Here is a 26,920-nt window from a genome sequence, read left to right as displayed (position 1 = left end):
GGGGCGTGGCCACGTGTCACTCCGCCTCGTTCGGGTCACTCTGCAGCGGCCGCGGCGGCACCCGGAGCCCGGCGAGGCGGTGGCGGAGCCCGGGGGCGGCTCCAGCCCAGGTGGGAGCCGCGGTCGGTGCTGCCCCAGCGCGGGGCTCGCTGCGGGCGGAGGGGCCGCGCTGAGGGCCGGGGGTTCTGGCGAGTTCCTGGTGGCGGCTTCCCCCGTGTCCCCCCTGCGCTGGGATCGCCGAGGGAGCGGCTGCCCGCGCTCTCCTCCTTGCCCGGATGGCCGGCATGGAGCCGGTGCCGCGGCAGCGCTGGCTCATCCCGGCTGCTCTCGCTGGCACGGAGGCGGCTGCTCCGTGCCCGGGACCGTTCCCGCCCGTGCGGCACCGGGCTCGGGGCCGCTGCTCGGGGGGGAGGTGTCCGTGCCCGGCTCGGGGCTGGCACGGGATGAATTTGAAAGGGCCTCAGAGCCCAAAGCGCTGCAGGCGCCGAGTGCGGGCACAAAGCGCCGCCTCCTGCCTGCTCCGGGGCCGAGGCTGCTCGGCGCTGCCCTCGGTACCGGGACCCGCTCCGTGTCCACAGGCAGGGAGCCGCAGCGGCCGTGCCGGCGCTCGGTGTGCCCGGGCTCCAAGGCGCCGGGGCAGGGAATGCGGGGCACAATGGTGAGCAGCCCGGGGCTGCTGCTTCTTGCCCCTCGGCAGGGCCGGGCTCCGAGCCGCAGCTGCCCCGGGCCAGCAGCAGGCGGCAGCTCGCAGGCGCTGTCAGCGCCCGGCCCGGCACGGAGCTGGGCTGCAGCGGCTGCAGAGCCACAGGGGCCGGGGCTGCGGGCACCGAGAGCTCCCGGAGGCTGCGCTTGTCTCCGCAGCTGCTGCCGCACCTCTGGGCAGCGGGGACAGCGCAGCCACAGCTGCCACCGCCCTCCTGAGCCCCCAGCGCCGGCACCAGCAGTGACCTCTCCCCGTGTCCCTTTCAGGCTGCCATCAGCGCGGCTGTGAAGCTGTTCCCGAGGCCGAGCTCCCAAAGGATCTGCCAGCAGCACACCTGATGTGTCAGGAGCAAGGTGCTGATTGTTCCAGGCAGAGAGATGCTGCCTGTGAGCAGGAGGAGAGTGAACGCTGCTCCATTCGTGGAGTTGCGAATGAGCCCCAGCATCCCCAGCAGGGACCAGCAGCCGCGGTTCCACACCTGCCTGGGGCCCAAGAAGCCACCTGGCATAAGCAGGGGGATGCCACTTGTGAGTGTGCAGTGAGTGCAGATGTGGAGCATGGATTCTGCACCAGTGATGGGAGTGTGAGGGAGCCCCTGGCTCCCCAGGGCACATCAGCAACCAAGAATGAACACAAAAGGAACCTCAGAAGATTCCTGGGTGAGTGCAGGGCCACCCCTCTGGCCTCCAGGGTGGGGACAGTGTCCCCTCCCAAGGGCAGGGCTGGCAGGCGTGTGGCTGTTTCCCGATGTCTGGCAGAGGCCTGGTGCTCTGCTGGGCCCCATCAGTGGCTGGAAGCAAGAGCCCCAGCTGCCCCCAAGGCTGTGCAGTTCTCCTGCTGCAGCCTGTGCCCACAGCTGTGTCCCTGCCTGTGGCCAGGCTCTTGGCTCTCTGGCTGCCAGCTGAGTGAGGCCCACACTGGCTCAGGGCTCCCTGCTCTGCTCCCTGGCCATGGGCTGAGCAGATTGCAGGCCCGGCTCTGCTTCTGGCAGCCAGCAGCTCTTTCCTGCTCCAGGTGAATGGTTCAGGGGCCATCCCGTGGGCACGGCGGTGCTGATTCTGCTGCTCCTGGTGCTGGTGCTGGCTTTGGGGGTGGCCTTGGCTGTGCTGGCAGGTAAGGGAGGGGCAGCAGCCTGGGCCCAGCCCCTCGGGGCAGAGTGGGCTCCCTGCACAGGGGAATCCTCAGACCTTCTCCTCTTCCCCCTGCAGCACCACAGGTTCCAGTCACAGCTGCGACTCCGCTGTCGGTTCTGGGCTGTCCCTTTGACTGGGTTGGGTACATGGGGGTCTGCTACTACTTCTCAAGGGATTACAGCACCTGGGAGCAGGGTGAGGAACGGTGCTCCGAGCTCGGGGCCTCCCTGGCCATTGCCAAGGATGAGGAGGCCATGGTGAGTGAGGGGCTGCGGGCGGTGTGGGGTGGCTGAGGGCAGCCTGGGGGTGCTCCTGGGCCGGGCTTGGTGCTCGTAGGGCCGGGGCTGCAGCCCTGGGCCGGGGCCTTGCAGGGAAGGAGCCCCGGCGTGCGGGGGGAGCCCCGGGCCCGTGTCCCCCCGAGGGGCCGGGGCAGCTCCCACTCCTCCCCTCTCTCCTGGGCAGGATTTGCTCTTCCGCCTCTGTGGGAACGTCGATTACTGGCTCGGGCAGCCCAGACGGGGCGAGCGCCTGCACTGGGGGGACGGCAGCAGCTACAGCTCCCGGTGAGTGCCGGGGAGCCGGGCAGGGCCTGGGGGCACAGGGGCACAAGGGCTGCCCCTGGCAGCCAGCGCTGCCTCTGCTCCTCCCTGCAGGGTTCCTGTCCTCGGCAATTCCCAGTGTGTGTACCTGGCTGAGAAGAGATTGAGGAGTGACAACTGCTCCAATCAGCGGCCGTATCTCTGCAGCAAGGCCCAAGCTCCCCTGTAACAGGGGCTGCAGAAAGGAGCTTCTCCACACTGGGCAGTGCCAGCTTCACCTCTGAGCCCAGCACAGCGCTGTCCTTCCTCAGCTGCAGCCTGTGCCTTGCCCTTCCTCTCAGGGTCACCTCAGTGCCTCTTCATGCCCAGTGCCAACGCTGGGCTGGGGCTGCAAAGGAAGTCTCTGCAATCCATCCTGCCACTGATGCTGCCTGAAGTGAGTGCATTGCCCTCATGACACAACAAGCTCCAATGTGAAATCGAAATCGCCATGGGCTCTGGAAAATCATCTTAATATAGCCAGAATGGGACACTTTTGGACTGTCCTTGGAAAAGGCAGAAGAACCGCTGACACGTGCTGAGGGGGAATCTCACTTTTGGCATCAGGCACCTGACTGTGGAGAAGGGTCTGATGTCTGTCTCTCTGTCTGCAGTGAAGAATCTGACTGTCCTCCTGTGGGAGGAATCCTAGGCTGGAGGGAGAAGCAGTGACATGACGTGACTGTAAACCCATCCCTCTGTGCCACTGTGTGGGGAGGAGAGAGGGAGGGAAATGGGGACAAAGTGAAGCCCAGGAAGGAGAGAACAGTGTGGACAAATGCATTTTTAGGTCTTGTTGTACATCTCATTCCCTTTGATTTGTTTGATAAAAAATTCAATTAAATTTAATTTCTCCAGTCTAGGCCTGTTCTGCCCATGATGGGTGAGAGATCTCTGGCCTCCTTTCTTGAGAGCCCCGAGCCTTTCCTGCTGTGTTCTGTTGCCTGCCCAGGGGCAGGAGCAGAGGCACTGAGCGCTTTTGCTGGCCCCAGGCACCTGGCCCGGCCCAGCCCAGCCCAAGGATCCCTGCCACCATTACCCGGCCCCACAGCGGCTCCGGCTCCGCGGGCAGGCGGCTCCAGGAGTTCAGAGTGGGCAAAATGGGAGCGAGAGACAGGAGGCAGCTGGTGCCAGTGGGTGAAATGGCTTTGCTGGAGCTGGCAGGGAGAGGAGCATGGAGAAAGTGGAGCAAAGTAAAGGTGGGAGAAAGAGGGACAAGGTGCTGGGGATGGCCATGGGGTAGGTGGGCATTTTGCTTTCCAGCTCGGTGCAAGGAAACCAAGCACTGTCAAATCCAACCAAGAAAAGAGGGAGAAATAGGAGGCGGTGGAAATCTCTGACAGTTGGGATTCATTTGATCTGCCTGAAGTGCAAAAGCCAACAGTCTCCAAGCACCACCAGAGCTGTGATGTGCCTGGCCCTGCCCCTCCCCTGGCTGCAGCAGCCGCCTGTTGGGACAGGCCCTGTTCTCTAAAAGAGCTGCACTCAGGGACCATTGGGGCAGTGCTGGGTAAGAAGTGAGGAATGGGAAAGGGTGGGGAGTGTGAAGGGAATGAAACAGAATGGTATAAAAACAAATGATAACAGAACTGCACCAGGAATGGCCATGGATCACTGTCACCAAAAGCTGCACTGAGGGACGGCCACCTCAGCTTAGGAGCTCTCCTCATGCACTAAGGGAGTCCTTCCATCTAATTTGACCTTTTCTATAGCACAGGCCACACAGCAGTTAAATGCAATCATTCATGTTCTTCAACTCAATTATTTTTTAAAGTATCTAAACTTGATCTAGCTACTCATCAGTGGAGAATTTTATGTATTTTCAGTGGAAATTACCTTCCCTACTCAAACACCAACCCTTCCCAAGGTTCAAGTACCTCTGTTTTCCACCACTAACTGCTCATTATCCTTGTCTCAATTAAAAAACCTCTGTTAACCCCATTTTTCCACCACACATTTGTCTGAGTCTCTCACCTCTCAGCAGTCCAAATTCCTTGAAATTCAGCAGAACCTTCTTCACACTTCCCAGCTCTGTTGTCCATCTCTAATCCCTGTCCAACCTGCCAGTGCTCTCCCTGAACTGCTGCCAAAGTAAATCACACAACATCAGTGGAGGACAACTCATTAATTGCTGAATGAAAAGGAAATAAAGAGAAATTAAGAAGCTGATTTGGACCCAGCAGGACTGAACTGCTGGTGTCTGTGTATCAGGAATTTCTATGTATTTTATTTCAAATTTATCTTGTTGAAACTAAAGTTGTCATATTTAAAAAAAAATTTTCATTCCACATGAATGCAACATGCTGCATGCCTTCCAACCACATTTTCACTGAAAAAAACCCCAAACTGTTCAGCCTGAGCTCACATCATGCCAGCAGTAGCTGTACATCAACATTCAGCAATAATGGAATTCATTCAGAAAATGAACAATTACAAAAATACTTTCACTCCAAGAACTGATACTGCACTGAGGAAGTTATACACACCTTCAAAAAATTCAGTAATCAAGTTGTATTTTTGTTTTTATTGAAATAAAATTTAAAAATACTTCTGGCCAATATTTACACATTGATCCAATCGCTCTTCCTGCAATGTGGTATTTCCCCACCTCCCCCAAAGGCAGCAGCATTTTCAGAACAAGAACTGCTCCCTAGATTTTGAATCCACTCAGCAATGGGTAAAAGGACATTTTAGAAATGTGGCAAATTGGATCACTGAATGGAAAAATGGAAGAGAGGTTTTGTAATGAAAGAAAGCCTCATTTGAGTCATGCATTCAACATCGTTTTTCAGTTTCTGAAAATGTGTCATCACTAAGAAAATCTCATTTCCATTCCAAGACATTGTGCAAACAGAAGCTTTTGCATGTAAATTCACTCTGCTGAATTGACACATAATGAAGAGAATGCTCTAAATTGAAACCTTTGGGCTCTTCTTCCACATCCTGCTGTGTGTCTGTGCTTCACCTCCCCAGCAGCCACGTCTTGTCCAAAGCCTCTCCTGCCTTGCTCAGCTGCCAGTGAGCTCTGTGCTCTCAGGTAAATTCAGCCCCAGGCTCTGTAAAATGTTCGAGGAGGGTCCTGCCAGGCCAGCCTGGGCACTGTAGGACTCGAGCAGGTTTGCCACCAGGTTCATGTCCACATCCAGGGCTGCCAGCTCAGCAGCCTCAGCTCCACAACCAGGGCCAGCACTCTCACATGGGGCTGCTCCAACAGAACTTGCCTGCAGAGAGTACCAAGAGAAAGCTTTATCAAATTGCAGGAGCAGATTTCAGGGGAAAAAAAGGGTAAATCACAGGAGAAAAGAAACAACAATTGTGCAGCCAACAAAGTCCAGTACACTCCTGAGTCCTGACAGGCAGGAATTCAGACACCAAATGCTCATGCCAGCTGAAAATCACCACTCTCCATTACCCAGACTAGGTTCCAAGAGAAGGACACAAAGTGTTGCTGAGTCCTGGCTCAGCTTCCTCTGGGAGAAAACTACTACAGGAGCTCAAAGTGAAGCTGCAGCTGCTTGCCTACTACTAAAACCAGGGAAATGGAACTAAGCCTTGGAAAAGATGGGCAAATTCCAAGCTTAGGTAAGCTTTAGTTCATAAAAAACGTACGATGGTGCAGGTCCAGCACACTTGGCTTGCACGTGGGAAGGTTCCAATCCCATTGCTCAGAATGGACACTTGCAGCCCATTCCCTGCTTGCACATTTCTGCTGCAGATCAGAGCTCAAGGCACACTCACCCCTCTCTTGTGGCTGCTGAAGCTTTTCCCAACGTTGGTCTGTGCCAGCTCACGGTCCATGTCCCTCATGTACGCCTTGAGGCTGCCCACGAGCTCCTCAGGAGACACCTTCTGCTCCTGCCTTTCATTCCCAGCATCCAGCTCTTCATCATCCTCATCTGAGAAACCCAACTCCTCCTCCTCCTCCTCATCCAGATCATCAGAATCCAGCTCCTCCGAGTCTGCCCCTGGACATGATTTGGGGTCAGTACAAGAGCAAAGAAATCAGTGCTGGGATTTGTTTCAAATATAGAAGCAATCTCACCTAAAATTCTCTCCAGGGCTTTTGTAAAAGAATCCACATCAAAGGTAACTTGGGATTCATCAGATGACCTGAAATATAAAAATATTTTTAAGGAAATGAAGCTTCTATGCCTGCCTAAGCCTGACACAGGCACAAGCCATATTGATTTCTCTCAAGCCAGGACTGAAGTTGGACATTTGAATTTAAAAGTCCTCAGAAGTTTGAAGCCTGTATGCATTAGACATCAAACAGTGAGTGGAAGAATTCTTGGCATAAAGGAGAAAAATTGAGAAGACCACAAAATCCAACTGAGGGACAGAGAGCAGCTCAGCTTGCACTTGAAGCTGCACCAGTGCCAGAGTGGCACCAAGCTGATTTAAAGCAAGTACATGTTCAGTGCTCTGGCTTTGCTTCAGGCCCTGCTCAGCACAGCACCTTCAAACTCTGATTCTCTGCATCACAGAAGCAGCCACAGGGCTGCAGCAGAGTGCAACATTCCACACCAGACCCAAACTGCAAGTGCCACTACCATGGCAGTTCTGCTCCTTCGTGCGTGGAGACTTTGGACACAAAAGCCTTCATGCTCTCAGCAACTGCTCCCAAGTCATAGCTTTGCTCTTCCTCATTTGTGGAAGGAAGGGACTCATTTCTTGTCTCCTTCAGCATCTGATCCAGAGCACCTGGTGTAATATCCAGCCAGCTGTCATCTGAAAGAACACAGCACAGATCTGTGACTCTGCACAAGCTGCTGGCCCACAGGCCCAACCCAGCTGACTGACAGGACTGCAGCCATCCTGCAGCTCAGTGCTGCACTTCAGCTTTTGTGCTGGTCCTGGGTCACACACAGCAAAGGCAGAGAGAGGCTGAGAGGAACTGAGTGGAGATTTCTTGTCACTACTTAAAAACTCTGCTTTGCAGAGCTCAAGCTAAGAGAGACCATTCCAGTCACTGAGAAGCCTTTGGCCACTAAGGGGAGGAAGAAAGGCTTACTCTGAACTGGGAGAGCCAATCCAGTGTTTAGTCTCAAGGAAGGCTGGATTTGCTCTCCCTTCCCAGCTGCCAGCATTGCCCCTCTCCCCCCACAAATAATCATCTGTAATAGGAATAATCCCCCCAGCCAGCTCACCATCCTCTGCAGGAAGACAAGCTGCTGCTCTCTCAAATTCCTTCAGATCAATGGGTGTTGTCTGTAGCAGTGTCAGGATTTCATCACCTGGGCTCACTTCATCACAGCTAGAAGAAAAGAAATCAATTTACTGAAATGGATTCAATGGGATCACATGCTCTGCATTTAGGTTTTCACTCAAATTACTCATTTTTCCTTCTGTGCAAACACATCCAAAAGGGAAATGAATCTGGGCAAGTACCAGAGCACTACCCAGAGCATTGGCCAAAACAGGACACAGTCAGTCCCTACAACTCCCAGCTGATGGCTCCAAAGCCCATTGGTCATGGCTCTTTTCCTTTACATTTATTTTGCCTTGGCAAATATTAACATTACCAGATCCCAAACAGCACAGACTTGAAACTCAAAAAACTAACAGTCAAGATATTATGGGCTGGCAAAGCCTCAGATATTTCTGTAGTGGTTTAGTTTTTGGATTTGATCTTCCAGAGAAATCCACAGCCAGACCCTTGAGCAAAGGAGACAGATGACCCTGTGTTCATTATTCACTGGGACTGCTTTTCAATGAAACTTTTCTACACTTTCTACAGTCAACCAAGCAAACAATGCTTTGCAGTCACCACTTGGAATCCACTTGGAAGAGCTCAGCATTTCACAAAACCAAGATAAAAGAGTTACTCAAGCCAGAACTTCTCCCAGTGGAGTACTCCAGAGCAATTAGTACTTGTATGTCCTGGCCACAGCTCCCATGTTAAATGTGCAGTGGAGAAAAGGGTTCAGGTGTTTGTAACAAGGATTTCAAAGGTCACTTACAGGATTTGTAGGGTCTATGACACTCATGAATTCCAAGCAGCTCTCACCTTTCTGGCACTGCAACACATTGATGGAAGTGATCTTCTGCCATGTGCAACAGTTCCAGGTACTTGGCTGATCCTTCCATTTCTCCCTATGGAATGCAAGTCACAGGCATGAACCCAAACAATTCTCCCTCCCCTTCCTCTTCACAGCCAGGCTTCCTCAGGATGACTGTTGGTCACACAGAAATGCTGAGAGAACCAAAACAACTAAAACCTCTTGGCCATGTACACTTGGAACTCAATACAGCAAAGGGCCATTCCTGTATTTCAAGTATATTAAAGGATATTAACCTAAGAATTTCAATAGTGTTGTCCAATTTTATTACCTTCAAGTAAGTACTCAATTTATGTCCCATTTATTAACTTCAGAGAAGTAGTCAAAGGCATCTTTTAAAAAAACCCCACAAACCTCACCAAAACCTCCAGAAGTGACAAAAACACCACACACATAAAAATTACACTTGCATGGGCCCAGATAGGTCATTGGTGTTATGTATGGATCTTGAAGAATATTGAATTCTAGAGGGGTGGAAATGAAATGCAAACCTGTGAAATCAGTTACACCTCACACAATCACATATGGTGGTTTTCCTCACTCAAGTGTATCTCTCCCCTTGCTTTAGATGAATGAATCAATCCCCACATCTTGCTTTTTCCTTTTCAATTTCCAAAATAAATTACTTTCAAAGGGGAACAAACTGCACACGTCCCCTTTAAAGACATTCATTCATTTCACACAGAGATAAGGATTCAAGCTCTGGCCCCACTGCAACTCCTCACACAAGTTCAAGGGTTAAAATGTATTTTCCCTGGAATGTTTAAAGGCCACAGACACTGAAATAATCACAGACCTTGAAATAATCCTTCTCCTTCAAGCTCCTGAGGAATCTCTCCCACAGAGGACCACTTAACACGTTTCTCTTGGCATCAGGAGCCACTTTACTGCTCTTGGAGCACAACATTTCAAAGCCATGAGCCTGCAGATAAAAGATGCAACAACAAGAGGTTCTCAAGGTGTGACAGACTTTGCTCACATTTTCCTGCACAAGCAGGCAACGTCCAGACAAGGACCCATTCCCTGGACATGCATGAAGCAAGTCCAAAATGCAGCAGAAATCATTACCAGCTTCATGCCCAGCTCGTAGGCTCTGTACTGAGGATGAGATGGGGTGGGCAGGGTGTACCCACTGCGTCTGTCGGGAACAAACTGCTGCTGCACCAGCTGTGCATACAGACACCGAGTGAAAGTCACCTGAAACAGGCAGAGCAGAAACAAACACTCCCTGCAGCGGGACTCTGCTGGGGACAGCATCCAACTCCCTCCAGGCTCGCCAGAGTGGCTTTGAAGGCACCCCTAGTACAGGCAGTACCTGAGACTGCATTCAAAATATATCCTAGACAGATTTTTCTGAGAAATTGCTTTGCAGACTTTACAAAGTTTGTCCCAAATTGAAATACCCAAGTAAGTACGAACTTTTGTCAGTCTAAATACATTAGGAAAAATCCTCAGTATTTTGTATGCACATTTACTAGGTATATTTTCAATTAAAATGAAACTTGTTTAAAAGATTTCAGCAACAGTTTCCAAGTCCACAATTTGACTCTAAAGCTTATTTTCAGGCATCTTGTGGTACAACTCTGTAACAAAGTGAATCAGACACAACAGTGCTTGGACAGTGCTCATAAAACACTTCATAAAAGCTTTCCCAGAGCCCTGAGAGCACAGCTGAGAAGGTGAAAAGCCTGGGAGTGAACCACTGCTGAGGAGCAACTCCTCCCGTTGGCTGGCAGGGCTGTCAAACTGCTCTGATCACACAAGGAGATCGATTTACTCAGCAGGTGCTTCAGCAGAGGAACTGTTATCACAACCTCTGCTTTCAGAAACAATTCTCTCATGAGCAGCCCCCTGAAAGTCCAGCCACATCGATCCAGAGCAGTTATTAATGGAATGACCTGGAAATTCATCCCTCTAACTCGTATTTTTCAGTTGAATCTCTGTGTTTCTACACTGGCCGCAGAACCCTTGTCATTTAAGGGAATGAAGTGACCAGGCTCGAGGAGAGCACTCACCGCGGCCATCGCAGGCTTTAGAGGAGCACACAGCCCGGCCAGCAGGGGCTCTGAGAGCACTTACCAGGGCCATCACTCGCTGCTCGGCAGGGAAGGTTCTGAAAGGGCGCCGGCAGGCCGCCAGATCGCCCGGCTCCCGCAGGTAGAAGGCCTGGACGGCCGCAGCCACCAGGGACGGGCGCAGCCTCAGCACGGCCGCGATCCCGGCCGGGAGGAAGCAGCGGGCTCGGTGCAGCGAGGCCTGGATCTTCTCGGGATACCTGAACGGCAACAGAGCCAAGGGAGGGCACTGCGAGTTAACCACTCCTTCTTTAGCACGAGGCCCCTTTCCCTTCAGTATTTACTGGGATCGTGGGTCAGAAGATTATTCTGGAGCTAAAACTTGGCCAATCTAATGCCTACAATGGCTGTTTCTATCATACATACTTATATAAATGTACACGGCTCATAAAATTCAATCCCCACATGGGTAAGATGAGTCCCTGTGGACTTAACCAACAGACCCTGCTATCCAGTATTCTTTGCCATATTTGCTGTCAAATCCTTGCAAAAAATAAGCACAGGGCTGAGCACAGCTGTGACAAACTGAAGCCCTGACAAATCTGCTGGTTCTACATTTTAGATCAAATCCTCTTTTTCCTCATGCACAGGGCTCCTAAAAGATCACAGAACTTTCAGATCTTTCAGTCTAAGGAGGATGTGAAGGAAGAGTAACTTTTGTCATTGTCAGGGCTGGAGTTACAGCAGTGAAGCAGTTTGAGATCCCCACACCACAGCCTACAGGACACTGATCCCCCTCTTTCCAAGAAAAACCTCCAGCTGCTGGTTTCTGAAAAGGAACCAACTTGATCCCATCTGCTGGGGAAACGTTTAAAGCCCAGGGACACAGAACCAAAGCCCAGAGCTGCAGAGGACCCAAACGCAGCCCCACGTACCCATGGATGCGTTTATTCAGCGCGGCTCTGATGGGCTCTGCAGCCAGGAGCTCCTCGGGGCGCGTGGATAACAGAGCCAGCGCCTGGGGCACCGTGGGACAGGGAGCAGAGAGGGCCCAGCCCTGCTCCCCAGGCTCCCCCGGAGGAATGATGTGCAGCTCTCCTTTGTAAAAGAACACCTGGCAGGCAGGAAGGCTCTCATCATACAGGGCAAGAGCACTCACACACACACACACAGCCATGGAACATTTCATTTCATATCCAAATGCATCGGGTTGAACACTGACAGTGTAAAGGACAAATAGAGAACCAATGCAGGAAGCAGCACAGCTTTTCTAAAAAGCTTATTTGAGATGCCAGAGACCACGACCCAACCAGGAAAAAATCCCTATTTTAACTGCAACAAATATCATCAAATACACCTTGTTTCCTTAACAACAATAATTGTTACACGTTTCTCTTCGACTAGAGAAGTGCTTCAGGAGAACCAGGATAGCCTGACTGCTTCAGAGCACCACAGGCATTAAAAAGCAGCAGCATTTCAGCTGCCACATGCGACCTCTGCTGGTTCCTGATCCTAAGAAAAGCCCTGAATGCAACGTTCTCAACTCCCTCACTCTGTCCCCTCGAACAAAAGGAAAGTATGAGCCTGACACTCCAGGTACACACTTGCAATCCATTTGGGTGTTGTGTTCCAGCCCTTTTAACAATCTTGGAGTAGGGGAAAAATAATTAAACAAATTTTTTGCTAATGACCAAATTAATGATCTCCATTTTAATCCACTGCCATTAGCAACCATCCATATCCAGGTGCAGGTGTCTGCTCATGATTTCACCTGGACCAGACAAAGCCTGTGTCCTTACAGAGACAGCAACACTCCAGCCCTGAGCATTCCCTACTCTGAGGGCAGCAAATCCTCTGCCCTAAACACTCCACAACATGGTAGAAATAAAAAAATCCAAGTAGTTCTAGCAGAGCTGGAAAGTTCAGGTGGATTCAGGAGTGCTCCTGAAGGGAGCAACAGTCAGGGACAGACAGCACTCTGGATTTTCAGAGGCAGCCACACCACTTGGCAAGAAGTACAAGAGAAAACTCCAGCTGCTACATGAAAGGCCACTGGGTCCCCCTTGCCAACTGTACACAAGCTCTACTCACCCTGTTTTCACTGTTCTCAGGATTCAGCCACTTGGGCAGAAAATCAGCTGCTTCTATCAAGAGAAACTCTCCATCGTTGTCATCAATACTGGCCAAGGAGAAATTAGAAATTTAGCAGGAAAAGCCTTGCAGAGCACAACAACACACTTCTGAATCCATGTCTGCTGGGATTTTTTTAAAATCTTCATAAACCCATAGAAAGGCTTAGGTTAGAAGGGACCTTAAAGATCAGTACCTGGTTCCAACACCCTGGCCACAGCCAGGCACACTTTCCACTAGCCCGGGCTGCTCCAAGCCCCATCCCACCTGCCCTTGGACACTTCCAAGGTGTATGGGATGGGGAAACACCTCCAAGGATGGGCAATGGTCAGACAGGACCTTCAGAGCACAGGCACTGCCCCTCGGCAGCCCTCGCACAAAAGCAGCTCAGCAGCACCCGCCTTACCTGGCTGCCAGCCCCGGGAACTCCCTGGTGATCTCCCGGAGCAGGTACACAATTAACCACTCATCCTCCACGTTATCCCCGAACACCGTGGTGCCGCCCAAGTGCGCCGGGATCTCGCCTGCACGGCGCAGAGAGAGGAGAGGCGGCTCAGCAACGCCATGCCCAGGAACAGATTGTCCACACAGGCTGCGGAGTCTCCCTCACTGCGGATATCCCAGACCCTGCTGGCAGAATCTTGTGTCCTGTGCTCGGCCATGGCCCTGCTGCTGCAGGGAGGGGGCACCAGATGCCTCACTGGGTAACCCGTGCTGTGACACCGAGAGGCTGGGAAGCCGCCGGCTCCCCCTCACACGCTCTCGGTCCCCCCTCACACGCTCCCGGTTCGAGCCCGCCGGGTCCCCCTCACACGCCGTCGGTTCCCGGCCGCCGGATCCCACTCACACGCCACAGTTCCCCCTCAGACGCTCCTGGTTTTAGGCCGCCGGGTGCCCCTCACACCCCCGCCCCCGAGTCCTCCTCACACGGCCCAGTTCCCCCTCACACGCTCCCGGTTCTCGGCCGCCGGGTGCCCCTCACACTCTCCCGGTCCCCACTCACACTCTCCCGGTTACTGGCCGCCGGATCCCCTTCAAATGATCCCCCGCCGGTTCCCCCTCACACGCTCCCGGTTCCCGGCCGCCGTGTCCCCCTTCCAGTCCCCCCGCTCCGGGCGCTCCTCCCGCCGTGCCTCCCGGCCCGCTCCCGGCTCACCGCGGCCCGGCACGTAGCGCAGGCGGAACGGCTGCCGCTGCCACACGGAGGCGGCCAGGAGCGGGGCGAAGCGCACCAGGGCCAGCTCAGCCCCGGCCCCCGCAGCGCCTCCATCGCGCCGAGGCCCAAAGCGCTCCGCCCCCGTCCGAAACTCAGCAACCCTCAACCCTGACAGAAATCCACCTCGACATAAATGAGTCTTAACAAAATCCAATAGAGTAAAAAAACACAAGATTATTCAGATCTCACTTTGCTTAATTCTTCCAACTAAAATAATATTCAAATAAAACATAACCGAACTAACAATCAATATCCTTAAAAGTTCTGGGTCCTACAAAATGTAACTTATTCTGCTGCTATTAATACCAAAAGGCACTGAAAATGTGAATCAAGCATGGTTGAAATAACGGCCTGATGGATTTACTAGAGGGATTAGAAAAGTGTGACAAATATGCTGACCCTATGTAATTTAACATTGAGAAAAACTCATGGCAGCCACAAATTTTATGGAACCATAAAATTACTCAGACCTTTTAAAGTGCAATTGTACCGAAAGAAACAATAATGTAGAATTTGGCAAACTGTCCAGCAAACCGGGAGCTTCTCAAGATTGTATTTAGTGTAATAGCATATGGTAAATGTTATCAGCATTTCTGTTAAAGGAATTCGATTGTGTTACGCTGCACGTAACAATAAGGCACTGGATTTACCGCTTTGATCACTCCAATAACAATTCTCAGAGAAATCAGAGTTTACTCGAAGCACAAGATTAACTTTAAAGAAGCATTTCAGCCCATGTTTACGGCATTCTAGAACACGGTGCGTGAGGCTTCAGTAACCAGGGGCAGTCAGAGGCCTTGGGGCAAATGCCGGGGGTTCGCCCCGCCGCAGGGTTGGGGAGCCACGGGGGCGGGGAGTGAGTTCTGCCGGGGCCAGCCGGAGCCGCCGGGAAAAGCCGAGCCCCGGGAGCGGGGAATGCCCCGGCCCAGCCACGGGCAGTCCACGCAGCCGTTCCAACACCCCCAGTGGTTTCCATTGCGTTCAGCCGAGAGAAAAACACTTGGGTTCAGATCCCTCCATCCGGGCTCCCCGAGGCGGCAGAACGGTGAAGGAGCCGATCCCGGAGAAGGCAGCGGGGAGCGCCGGGGAGAGGGGACCGCGGCGGGAGCGGGGAGCAAAACGACCGCACCGGGGATGCGTTCCCGCCCGCTGATTGATCGATTCCGCCGGAAGCCATTACGCACTCCAAAAACGAGAATTTGCAGCGGCAGCGGCGGCTCCACGTGTGTCCGCCCGGGACCGCAGCGGCGGCGGCACCCGGAGCCCGGCGAGGCGGCGGCGGAGCTCGGAGGCGGCTCCAGGCCAGGTGGGAGCCGCGGTCGGTGCTGCCCCAGCTCGGGGCTCGCTGCGGGCGGAGGGGCCGCGCTGAGGGCCGGGGGGTTCTGGCGAGTTCCTGGTGGCGGCTTCCCCCGTGTCCCCCCTGCGCTGGGATCGCCGAGGGAGCGGCTGCCCGCGCTCTCCTCCTTGCCCGGATGGCCGGCATGGAGCCGGTGCCGCGGCAGCGCTGGCTCATCCCGGCTGCTCTCGGTGGCACGGGGGCGGCTGCTCCGTGCCCGGGGCCGTTCCCGCCCGTGCGGCACCGGGCTCGGGGCCGCTGCTCGGGGGGGAGGTGTCCGTGCCCGGCTCGGGGCTGGCACGGGATGAACTTGAACGGGCCTCAGAGCCCAAAGCGCTGCAGGCGCCGAGTGCGGGCACAAAGCGCCGCATCCTGCCTGCTCCGGGGCCGAGGCTGCTCGGCGCTGCTCTTTCTGTAAAACAAGGTTCACCTTCCTGGTAAAATTTGTAAGTTTAATAAAAAGACAGGCGACAGAAGTAAGGCGAAGGGTTAAAAACGGGCCGGGTGCTTCGCTTTCAGCCGAGAGCACAGTTATCTTTGGGGAAACGCCTCTAACAGTTTTTTCATCATATCAGCTTGATGCAGCTTCATAGACCCTTATGCATATTCGTATTCTTCCATTAACTAGTTGACGCATTCCAGGACCTATTTTGCATGTGCTCTTGAGTTTGCATGTTTAGAGCATGCTTGTTCCTTCGCTGGGGTTTCGGTCTGTTCTTTTTATCACTTCAAATTTGGGCCTTGGTCCATACTTTCTTCAGATGGCAGATGCTGATAGTTGGCATATCAATAGCAGGGGCCTCATTACATGTTCACTGGATGTTATCCCGACCAAACAGACAGTTCACTCATCACCATATCACCTACCACTACTACAATGCCTAAATTTTTCTAATAGCAGAAATAGAGGTAAAGTTATTTTAACATGACACAAATAGCATTCAGCTTAATATTTGCGAAAAGCCAACAATATAATATATAACATCTGTATGCGAGGAGCCGCTCCGCATCCACAGGCAGGGACAAACAGCGGCCGTGCCGGCGCTCGGTGTGCCCGGGCTCCAAGGCGCCGGGGCAGGGAATGCGGGGCACAATAGTGAGCAGCCCGGGGCTGCTGCTTCTTGCCCCTCGGCAGGGCCGGGCTCCGAGCCGCAGCTGCCCCGGGCCAGCAGCAGCCGGCAGCTCGCAGGCGCTGTCAGCGCCCGGCCCGGCACGGAGCTGGGCTGCAGCGGCTGCAGAGCCACAGGGGCCGGGGCTGCGGGCACCGAGAGCTCCCGGAGGCTGCGCTTGTCTCCGCAGCTGCTGCCGCACCTCTGGGCAGCGGGGACAGCGCAGCCACAGCTGCCACCGCCCTCCTGAGCCCCCAGCGCCGGCACCAGCAGTGACATCTCCCCGTGTCCCTTTCAGGGTGCCAGCAGCGCGGCTGTGAAGCTGTGCCCGAGGCCGAGCTCCCAAAGGATCTGCCAGCAGCATGCCTGAAGTCTCTGGAGCACGGTGCTGATTGTTCCAGGCACAGAGATGCCGGCTGTGAGCAGGAGGGGAATGAACTCTGCTCCATTCGTGGAATTGTGAATGAGCCCCAGCATCCCCAGCAGGGACCAGCAGCCGCGGTTCCACACCTGCCTGGGGCCCAAGAAGCCTCTTGGCATAAGCACAGGGATTCCACTTGTGAGCATGCAGTGAGTGCAGATGTGGAGAATGGATTCTGCACCAGTGATGGGAGTGTGAGGGAGCCCCTGGCTCCCCAGGGCACATCAGCAACCAAGAATGAACACAAAAGGAACCTCAGAAGATTCCTGGGTGAGTGCAGGGCCACCCCTCTGGCCTCCAGGGTGGGGACAGTGTCCCCTCCCAAGGGCAGGGCTGGCAGGTGTGTGGCTGTTTCCCGATGTCTGGCAGAGGCCTGGTGCTCTGCTGGGCCCCATCAGTGGCTGGAAGCAAGAGCCCCAGCTGCCCCCAAGGCTGTGCAGTTCTCCTGCTGCAGCCTGTGCCCACAGCTGTGTCCCTGGCTGTGCCCACAGCTGTGTCCCTGCCTGTGGCCAGGCTCTTGGCTCTCTGGCTGCCAGCTGAGTGAGGCCCACACTGGCTCAGGGCTCCCTGCTCTGCTCCCTGGCCATGGGCTGAGCAGATTGCAGGCCCGGCTCTGCTTCTGGCAGCCAGCAGCTCTTTCCTGCTCCAGGTGAATGGATCAGGGGCCATCCCGTGGGCACGGCGGTGCTGATTCTGCTGCTCCTGGTGCTGGTGCTGGCTTTGGGGGTGGCCTTGGCTGTGCTGGCAGGTAAGGGAGGGGCAGCAGCCTGGGCCCAGCCCCTCGGGGCAGAGTGGGCTCCCTGCTCCTTGTACAGGGCAATCCTCAGACCTTCTCCTCTTCCCCCTGCAGCACCACAGGTTCCAGTCACAGCTGCGACTCCGCTGTTGGCTCTGGGCTGTCCCCATGGCTGGGTTGGGTACATGGGGGTCTGCTACTACTTCTCACGGGATTACAGCACCTGGGAGCAGGGTGAGGAACGGTGCTCCGAGCTCGGGGCCTCCCTGGCCATTGCCAAGGATGAGGAGGCCATGGTGAGTGAGGGGCTGCAGGCGGTGTGGGGTGGCTGAGGGCAGCCTGGGGGTGCTCCTGGGCCGGGCTCGGTGCTCGTAGGGCCGGGGCTGCAGCCCTGGGCCGGGGCCTTGCAGGGAAGGAGCCCCGGCGTGCGGGGGGAGCCCCGGGCCCGTGTCCCCCCGAGGGGCCGGGGCAGCTCCCACTCCTCTCTCCTGGGCAGGATTTGCTCTCCCGCCTCTGTGGGAACGTCGATTACTGGCTCGGGCAGCACAGACGGGGCGAGCGCCTGCACTGGGGGGACGGCAGCAGCTACAGCTCCCGGTGAGTGCCGGGGAGCCGGGCAGGGCCTGGGGGCACAGGGGCACAAGGGCTGCCCCTGGCAGCCAGCGCTGCCTCTGCTCCTCCCCGCAGGGTTCCTGTCCTCGGCAATTCCCAGTGTGTGTACCTGGCTGACAAGAGATTGAGGAGTGACAACTGCTCCAATGAGCGGCCGTATCTCTGCAGCAAGGCCCCAGCTCCCCTGTTGTAGTAAACCCCATAGATTTAGGAAAAGCACCATGGAGAATATGAACAATAGGAATGCTGAAACAGCAAAAGAAAATTCCTGTTTTCCTGTCCTCTGCCCTTAACCTACCTCTGTAACCCTATAAAGCAATGTCATGTTAACCCCTTACCCATTGGTCAAGCTTGGGTCCTTTCCAACCCTATAAAAGATGCATACTGTACTCCATTAGGGGAGAAAGAAGAAGAGCAGAGACCCTTCACGGACCTCCCCAAACAAAACCATCTCCGTGGAACAGCCTGCACCTTCTCCTCCTCTCTCTCCGTCTGCTGCAGCCTCCAGCCCAGGGCACCACTACCTAGCAAGCAGAGCTGAAATCCTGAGAGCTTGCAATCACTATAGAGCTGATAATCACCATGCTTGCTAGATGGTAGCCCTGCGGCCTTGGCATGAGCGAGCGAGCATCGGGCACCCGGTCCCTACCCAGGGACTGAGCTCCTGAGCCCTAGTGCTCTGCTTTATAATAACGCCAAATGAGAGGTTATTAAAGTGGCACCCAACTACTTCGGACTTCGGTCCCCCCAGAGGCGATATCCGTCCGCTGAGCAACGAAGCCCCCCCGGGGTTTTCTGTGATTGCCTGTTTGGGAAGCCGCTCCTCCTGTGAAGGGACTTTTCATTTTAGAAAATCCTTTCCCCAGAAAGGTCAGTTTGACACTCAAAACTTACATCTGAACGACAGAAAGTTCCGAGAAGAACTGACGCAGCAGACCCCTTCCACAGATCTTGGACCCCAGGAACTGTAAGTATTAGCTAATATTGCGCGCATAACTTCGGGGCTCCAAAACTTTTTTTTTGTTTTTTTTCCTTTTTTTTTCACGTTTTTTCTGCTGGAAGGGCTAACTATTAACATGGGTACAATTTTTAGTACATTAAAACTAAGTAAAACCGAGAGAGAGATATATTTAACTATTTTAGAAATCTTACCTACTAACAACTTCTCCTTTTCTAAAGTCAAGCTCTCAAAAACTAACCTTAAAAATTTGTAACTTGGATTATTTCGCAATACCCTGATACTGATAAGAAAGCAGTCATTGAAAATTCGTTTTGGGATATGATTGGGAACACAATATATATCTCCCAAACAAACCAAGAATTCTCTGTAACTAATTATTTCCCTTTATTCCATATAATAACTAAAACTGTTGAAAGATTTAACAGAGAACAGATTTTGCAGTCGGTAACAGACACTTCCTCTTCAAATACAAACGAGATTGATAAGGACTCAGAGGAATGTCACTTGCATACCTCACATCACCCCTTAGGTCCTAAAGTCCCCCTCGCCTCCGTTACTCCTAAAGCAGAGGTTACGCTGCCCACCACGGTTCCCCCTCCCACATCCTCCACCCCTGCGGGACCTGCGCTGCCCAACTCCGCGGATCCTCTCTTATCTATAACTGCATACATCCTCCCTAACCCCAGCTCGGCTTCCTCCTTGCTTCCGGTCCCGGGGGTCCCTTTTCCTGCCTCTGCCGCCCCCTCCACCCCTGCGTCGGCTCTGCCCCCCTCCGCTGCGTACCCCCCACCCCCGCGCTGGTGTCCCCCACCACCCCTCGCGTCGCCGCGCCCGCTGCCCCCGCTCCCCTCACCACGGCTCCGACCGGCCCGGCCCCTCCCGAGGTCTCCCCGAGCCTCACCCCCGCCGCTCCCGAGCCCGTGTCCATCCCCGCCCCCTCCCCCTGCTCCCCGCCTGCCACAGCAGGGACACCTCACACAAGCACAGTGCCACCAACCCACCCCGTAACCGCGGCACCCCGGACCGGTCCCACTGCCGGCTCACCCTCACTCCCCCCATGCCCGCACCCTCACCCCGCCCAGCCCCCCTGCCCCCACCACGCATCCCCCCAACCCCCGCCCACCCTCAATGCCACCCGAACGGAATCCCAGAGACCCCCCAAAGTGCTACCCCCCCCACCCAGTCCTGTGCGTGCTGTGCTGCGATCCCAGCTCCATTGGTGCCTCCCCCTACCCAGGTCATGCCATGTCTCCCCCCCAGCCACTGAAACCTTTGAAAAACGCTTCTAAACGAAGAAAGCATAAGTCACGGATAGCAACCCCCCCCCAGTCCTCCTCAGAGGACGAGAGCTCTTGCAGTGAATCTGATTCTGATACGATCCACACGGATCCATGGGCTCTTATTAAAATAGAAGCGACAAAAGCTGGGGACTGGGAGCTGGCACAGAAAATTAATGCTTTCCCAGTAGAATATAAGCAAGGACGGAATGGTGGTGAGTCCACTATAAAGACATGGAAAGCTAATTCGAATAAGGAACTAGTGCAATTAAGAAATATAGCCAAAGAACATGGGCGAAGCTCACATATTTTTAGAAATTTCTTAGAAGCCATGTTCTCAGCACATGTCTTACTTCCCCACGATATAAAAAATATTTCACACTGCCTCCTGTCCCCAGCAGAATATATGTTATGGGACAGGCATTGGAAAAGACATTTAAAAACATTATCAGATTCATATTCTGCGGATGCTAATAAGACGAATTTTACGGTAGCCCAACTAGCTGGTGAAGGTGACTTACAGAAACCAGCAGACCAATTGGAAACCTTGAATAAAGAGGCACTGCAGGACATCGCTCTCGCAGCAAAAACCTCTTTACTTCTTGTGCATGATGAGTCAATGCCAACAATGCATTTTTCTACTATTAAACAAGGGATAGATGAAAGTTTTATCAAATTTGTGAACAGACTTAGAGATGCTCTGGAGAAACAGAGAGCACAGAGGCAAAGAAGGAACTCTTATGTAAACTTGCCTTGTGTAACTCTAATGAAAAATGCAAAGCCATTTTGAGGTCTCTACCCATGGATACAGACCCCACCATAGAGCAAATGCTGGAATGCTGTACACGCCACATGTCCATGGAAAATACAGTGGCCCAAGCAGTTGCTAAGGGTATTCCTGAAGGAGATTCTGGTGCATATGCAGTAATAGCTTCTAAAGAGCAAGCTAAATGCTATCACTGTGGGGATCTTGGACATTACATAAAGGATTGCCCAGAGAGATCACACCCCCGATATCACCGTAACAATTACCAAAGACCTCAGAATCAGCAGCGTTACCAGCAGCGCCTGTTAAACTCCTTGTGCCGCCCAGTCAAGCCCTGGGCACTGACAACAAATCAAAGGCCACTCAGACCCAACCCCGCACCAACCCAGGACGTTCCGGACCACAAGAAGAGGATCCAACCCACGGGGCAACCCAGATGGGAACCCGCTGTCAACTGGTAACTGCTTTGTCCATTGACTTTAATAATGAGAATGTTCACTGTGTTCCCACAGGCAAATATGGGCCAAAAGGTGGTCCTTCACACATTTTAATTATAGGTGACTCTCTTAATAGCCCAAAGGAGATCTTCGTTGTTCCAGAAGTGCTGACAGTGCAGCCAGGACAAGAGATTCTCGTCCAGGTATACTGCATAGACTCACCATTTTTTCTTTCAAAGGGAACTCCAATAGCACAAGCCTTTTTACTCCCAAAGGATCACAGGGAACAGATTCCTCTCAACCCTACAGCTATGTGGGCACAAGTTGTGGGACCATCCAAGCCTACCATCGAGTGCAGCCTCACCTGCAAAGGCGAGAAGACCCACCTGCCAGGGATGCTGGACACCGGTGCTGATGTGACCATCATCACCCGCTCAGAATGGCCAGTACACTGGGAGCTACAACCCATCGCAGGCATGGTTTCAGGGATTGGTGGAGCTACAGTGTCCATGAGAAGCCAGAACAACATCCTTGTGGAAGGGCCTGAAGGCAAGCTGGCAACCATTCATCCATTCGTGGTAAGGGCCCCCATCACCCTTTGGGGCAGAGACGTTCTATCCCAGTGGAGAGCTTCCCTACATATTCCCACTCAGGATTTCTAATCGGGGCCACTGAGCTAAGCGCGCTGCCAGAAACACCTCGTCTCACCTGGAAAAGTCACAAGCCACTCTGGATTGAACAGTGGCCCCTCAATAAAGCCAAACTGCGCGCCCTAAACACCCTGGTGGAAGAAGAGCTCGCAAAAGGCCACATAGTGGAGTCCAACAGCCCTTGGAACTCTCCAGTCTTCGTTCTACCAAAGCCTGGGACAAACAGGTGGAGGCTCCTCCACGACCTTCGCAGAATCAACGTGGTCATCGAGGACATGGGCCCCCTCCGGCCTGGCCTGCCCTCCCCATCGATGCTGCCTAGAGACTGGACACTTGCTATCATAGACATTAAGGACTGTTTCTTCAGCATTCCTCTGCACCCTGAGGATGCTCCATGGTTTGCTTTTTCCGTTCCCTCTCTTAACAAGGAGGCCCCGCTCAAAAGATATCATTGGCGGTATCTTCCTCAAGGACTAAAAAACAGCCCAACTATTTGCCAGTGGTACGTGGCTCACATCCTGTCTCCCATTCGGAAATCATTCCCCAATGCTATCATCCATCACTATATGGATGACATCCTGGTGTGTGCTTCAGACAAAGCTTACTTGGACAAAACAGTTAAAAAGACTATTGAAACCATAGAAAAGGCAGGAATGGAGATTTGTGAGGACAAAATCCAGTATACCAAGCCATGGACTTACCTTGGAGTCCAGATCCGGGAAAGGACCATCGTACCTCAGCAGCTCACCATAAATGACGACCCAAAAACCCTCAGGGACTTCACAGCCTGTGTGGATCCATCAACTGGGTACGTCCACTGCTAGGAATTACAACAGAGGACCTTGCTCCCCTGTTCAACCTCCTTCATGGACCTAAGGACCTGGACTCTGCCTGCACTCTCACAGAAGAAGCCAGAGGTGCCATCACCAAAGTCCAGGAAGCCCTGTCTTCACACAAAGCCCATCGCTTCGAGCCCAGCCTGCCTTTCCAGTTCATCATCCTGGGAAAAGCACCTTGATTCCATGGACTGATTTTCCAACGGGACTCCCAGCTTCGAGACCCTTTGTTGATACTGGAATGGGTCTTTACAAGTAGCCAGCCCACAAAGACACTCACCACCTACTAGGAGGTCATAGCACATTTAATAAAAAAGGCTAGGACTCGCCTTCGATCTCTTTCAGGTTGTGAGTTCGAATGCATATACTTACCAATAACTCTTACAGACTTTGAGGATTTGATCCAGACCAATGAAAGCCTCCAGTTTGCCCTGGATAGCTACACGGGCCAAACTTCAGTTAAGATCCCAAAACACAAACTTTTTAACCCTGATGTAACCTTCCATTTGATTCCAAAATGAATTCAAAGTAGAAAACCTCTCAAGGCTCTAACCCTCTTTACAGATGGCTCAGGGTCTTCCCACAAGTCGGTGGTTACATGGAGAGACCCCCAAACACAAGACTGGCATTCTGACATACAAATAGTGGAGGGATCTCCACAGATCGCAGAATTAGCAGCTGTTGTCAGAGCCTCTGAAAAGTTTAAAAACGAGCCTTTCAATCTGGTTACAGATTCAGCGTATGTTGCTGGGATAGCGATGAGAGCAGAACATGCTCTTCTCAAAGAGGTCTCTAATCCAAAGTTGTACCAACTGCTCTCTAAATTAATATACCTAATCTCCCACAGAAAGCAACCTTACCATATAATGCATGTGAGGTCACACACAGACCTCCCAGGTTTTGTTGAAGAAGGCAACAGAAAAGCGGATGCATTAGCAATGGCAGCAGAAACTGCTAATGTTCCTAACATCTTTGCCCAGGCAAAGTTGTCACACGCATTTTTTTCATCAAAATATACCTGCCCTTATGAGAATGTTTAAGCTCTCAAAGGATCAGGCAAAGGCTATCGTGGCTACATGTCCGAACTGTCAGAACTATCAGATACCATCCATGGGGATGGGAGTCAATCCCCGAGGTCTGAATAGCTGCCAGCTGTGGCAGACAGATGTAACTCACTTCGCACCTTTTGGGAGGTCCAAATACGTGCATGTATTGGTTGACACGTTTTCAGGAGCAGTATTTGCATCATCACATGCAGGAGAAAATACCATTCACACAATAAAACACTTTCTCCTCGCTTTTGCCGCCCTGGATGTACCAAAAGAGATTTAAACAGATAATGGACCAGCCTACACTTCCCGCAAGTTAAAGGAGTTCTTCAATGAATGGGGAATAGCACACAAGACCGGCATACCTGTAAACCCCACAGGACAGTCCATCGTGGAAAGGACACATCAAACCCTCAAAAGAGTCCTCGATCAACAGAACAGAGACACGAGAATCACATCTCCAGTGGAAAGACTTTGCAAGGCTCTCTACGTCATCAACTTCCTGAACTGTACAACATCAGAGCCTGACCCACCAATACTTTGCCACTTTGCAAATACCACCCAAGCAAACTCACTGAGAAACCACCTGTGCTCATGAAGGACCCTGAAACGCACCAAATTTCTGGGCCTCACCAGTTGATTACCTGGGGTAGAGGATATGCGTGCGTGCTACTACCAGCCGGTCTGAGGTGGCACCCAGGAAAAGCCATAAAGCCATACTTAGGCACTGTGAACACTACTCCTGCAAACAGGGACAAGAACGCTCCTGAGGCAAACACAAGACCACCTCAAAACCAAACCAGCTCTGCCTGGAGACGAAGACGTCGCCAAATACCCACAAACACAAGAACAGACCACCCCATTACAAGACAGCAGACAAAACTGAAAGCTAAACAACAGTCTGCTGCATCAGACCATAGATAGCCTTAACACAAAAGTGTTCTCTGAACTATATGTTGTTACACTGTTTTTTGTATTTAAAGAAAGAAAAAAAAAAAAAACCCAAAACCCTGTTATTCCCTCTCCCTAACCTTTAAAACCCCTTAACCTTCTACCCACTCCTCCTCCCTTAGTGTAGCTTAGAAATTAAAAGAAAAAGGGGGGGAGGAGGGGAACACAGAAAAGAACAAGGCAGAAAACCCTCTCATCATAAAGATAACAAATTCTGCTTATATTCCCTATCAGAAGCCCTATTCCTGCCCAAAGATGAAAAATATCTCCGTTGCTGCTGTCCTCACTGCTGCCTGGATGTTCTTCACTGTACTGCGTGCCTTCGGCTAGATTAGCCCACAGCCCAGCCATAATGTTTGGGTAACCTTAGCAAAAACATTAAAACAGGACAACATGTGCTTGTCCATGGGAAGCATTGATAATCCACTTTCCACATGTCTAGTAGGATTCCCTTTGTAGCAGATGACTGGCCTGTCTATAACTCAGAGCTTCTCCGCACCACAGGTAAGAGACCCAATGTGGTTGATACTTGGGATGAGTGGACAAAAATTCTGCCAGATGCTCGAGAGGAACCCCAAGAATTGGATCTGTTGGGGTCCTCTAAGGCCACATACTGCGTCAAATTTTACTTTGATGTCCAAAAAACAATTGGCCAGAAATTGACCAGAACAAAAACACATATCAAAAAGAGATATCACACATTAACAAAACCTATAACTCTCACGATTGGTGCAATTACACAGCTCGTGTGATTTCTGTGTCCTCTCTCCATCCCAAAGTATTACCCAAGGGAATGTTTCTCATCTGTGGTGACAGAGTATGGGCTGGGATCCCCTCCCGACTCCAGGGAGGTCCCTGTACCCTTGGAAAACTTTCTACCCTTACACCAAACATCACCCTGTTACATAATTGGAAAAAAGAAAGCGAATCAAAACGACAAAAAAGGTCCTACACTGAATTTGATGAAAATTGTGACCCTAAATTATACGATTGGAACAAACCAAAAAAGATTGCTGTCTCCCTGTTCTTACCCTGGGTAGCTGCAGCTAAAGCCCTCGGTGAAATCAATCACCTTGGGTGCTGGCTCAGTAAACAAGCTAACGCTACATCTGCAGCCTTGAGTGATCTCTTCAAGGAAGAAGAAACCACAAGACATGCTTCGCTCCAAAATCGAGCAGCAATCGACTTCCTGCTGCTTGCCCATGGACACGGTTGTGAAGACTTCGAAGGGATGTGCTGCTTCAACCTCTCTTCATGCTCGGAATCCATCCATGCAAACATCCAGAAACTGAAAGATCTCGTGAAGGACTTGAAAGTAGAAAGAATCCCAGATTGGGTCAATGAACTTTTCGGGCAATGGGGATTAACAGGATGGGCTGCATCCTTGATTAAGGGAATGTTGTTGATTCTCCTTGTAGTTGTTATTGTGTTAGTTATGTTCTCGTGCCTTGTTCACTGTTTCAAAAGAACTATAACGAACGCCTTTTTTGTAAAAACAGAAAGTGGAGTTGTAGTAAACCCCATAGATTTAGGAAAAGCACCATGGAGGATATGAACAATAGGAATGCTGAAACAGCAAAAGAAAATTCCTGTTTTTCTGTCCTCCACCCCTTAACCTACCTCTGTAACCCTATAAGGCAATGTCATGTTAACCCTTTACCCATTGGTCAAGCTTGGATCCTTTCCAACCCTATACAAGAAGCATACTGTACCCCATTAGTTGAGAAAGAAGAAGAGCAGAGACCCTTCACGGACCTCCCCAAATAAAGCCATCTTCGTGGAACAGCCTGCGCCTTCTCCTTCTCCTCTCTCTCCGTCTGCTGCAGCCTCCAGCCCAGGGCACCACTACCTAGCAAGCAAAGCTGAAATCCTGAGAGCTTGCAATCACTATAGAGCTGATAATCACCATGCTTGCTAGATGGTAGCCCTGCGGCCCTGGCATGAG

The 26,920-nt window shown here is 52.4% G+C and overlaps 3 protein-coding genes across 3 annotated transcripts; 2 read left to right on the top strand and 1 right to left on the bottom strand.

The window, feature by feature from the left end:
• The first annotated feature begins 503 nt into the window (after positions 1–503).
• On the top strand, positions 504–3,445 carry LOC129123145 (uncharacterized). The gene is made up of 5 exons (XM_054637400.2): positions 504–1,362; positions 1,718–1,816; positions 1,912–2,093; positions 2,299–2,399; positions 2,490–3,445. The coding sequence occupies exons 1-5, from the start codon at positions 1,041–1,043 to the stop codon at positions 2,602–2,604; spliced, it is 819 nt and encodes a 272-aa protein (XP_054493375.2). The 5' UTR covers positions 504–1,040; the 3' UTR covers positions 2,605–3,445.
• Positions 3,446–4,611: 1,166 nt separating this feature from the next.
• On the bottom strand, positions 4,612–14,012 carry LOC129122983 (protein ecdysoneless homolog; the record flags this gene model as incomplete). Its single annotated transcript, XM_077182739.1, has 13 exons — positions 4,612–5,635; positions 6,153–6,379; positions 6,457–6,524; positions 6,965–7,142; positions 7,562–7,668; positions 8,422–8,507; positions 9,270–9,395; positions 9,542–9,670; positions 10,553–10,748; positions 11,424–11,602; positions 12,580–12,667; positions 13,025–13,142; positions 13,775–14,012. Coding segments are annotated over 13 exons (1,953 nt in total), but the record flags the coding sequence as incomplete, so codon positions are not given.
• A 775-nt stretch (positions 14,013–14,787) lies between these two features.
• Positions 14,788–20,065, top strand: LOC129122898 (uncharacterized). Its single transcript, XM_077183458.1, has 6 exons — positions 14,788–15,140; positions 16,578–16,970; positions 17,350–17,448; positions 17,551–17,732; positions 17,933–18,033; positions 18,124–20,065. Exons 1-6 carry the CDS (start codon positions 14,969–14,971, stop codon positions 18,239–18,241), a joined length of 1,065 nt encoding a protein of 354 aa, XP_077039573.1. The 5' UTR covers positions 14,788–14,968; the 3' UTR covers positions 18,242–20,065.
• Positions 20,066–26,920: the final 6,855 nt, after the last annotated feature.

The sequence above is a fragment of the Agelaius phoeniceus genome, chromosome 9 (genome assembly GCF_051311805.1).
Source record: "Agelaius phoeniceus isolate bAgePho1 chromosome 9, bAgePho1.hap1, whole genome shotgun sequence".
In the NCBI taxonomy this organism is placed as follows: Eukaryota; Metazoa; Chordata; class Aves; order Passeriformes; family Icteridae; genus Agelaius; species Agelaius phoeniceus.
The sequence above is the reverse complement of the archived record's forward strand: the minus strand, read 5'-3'. Positions and strand labels throughout refer to the sequence as shown.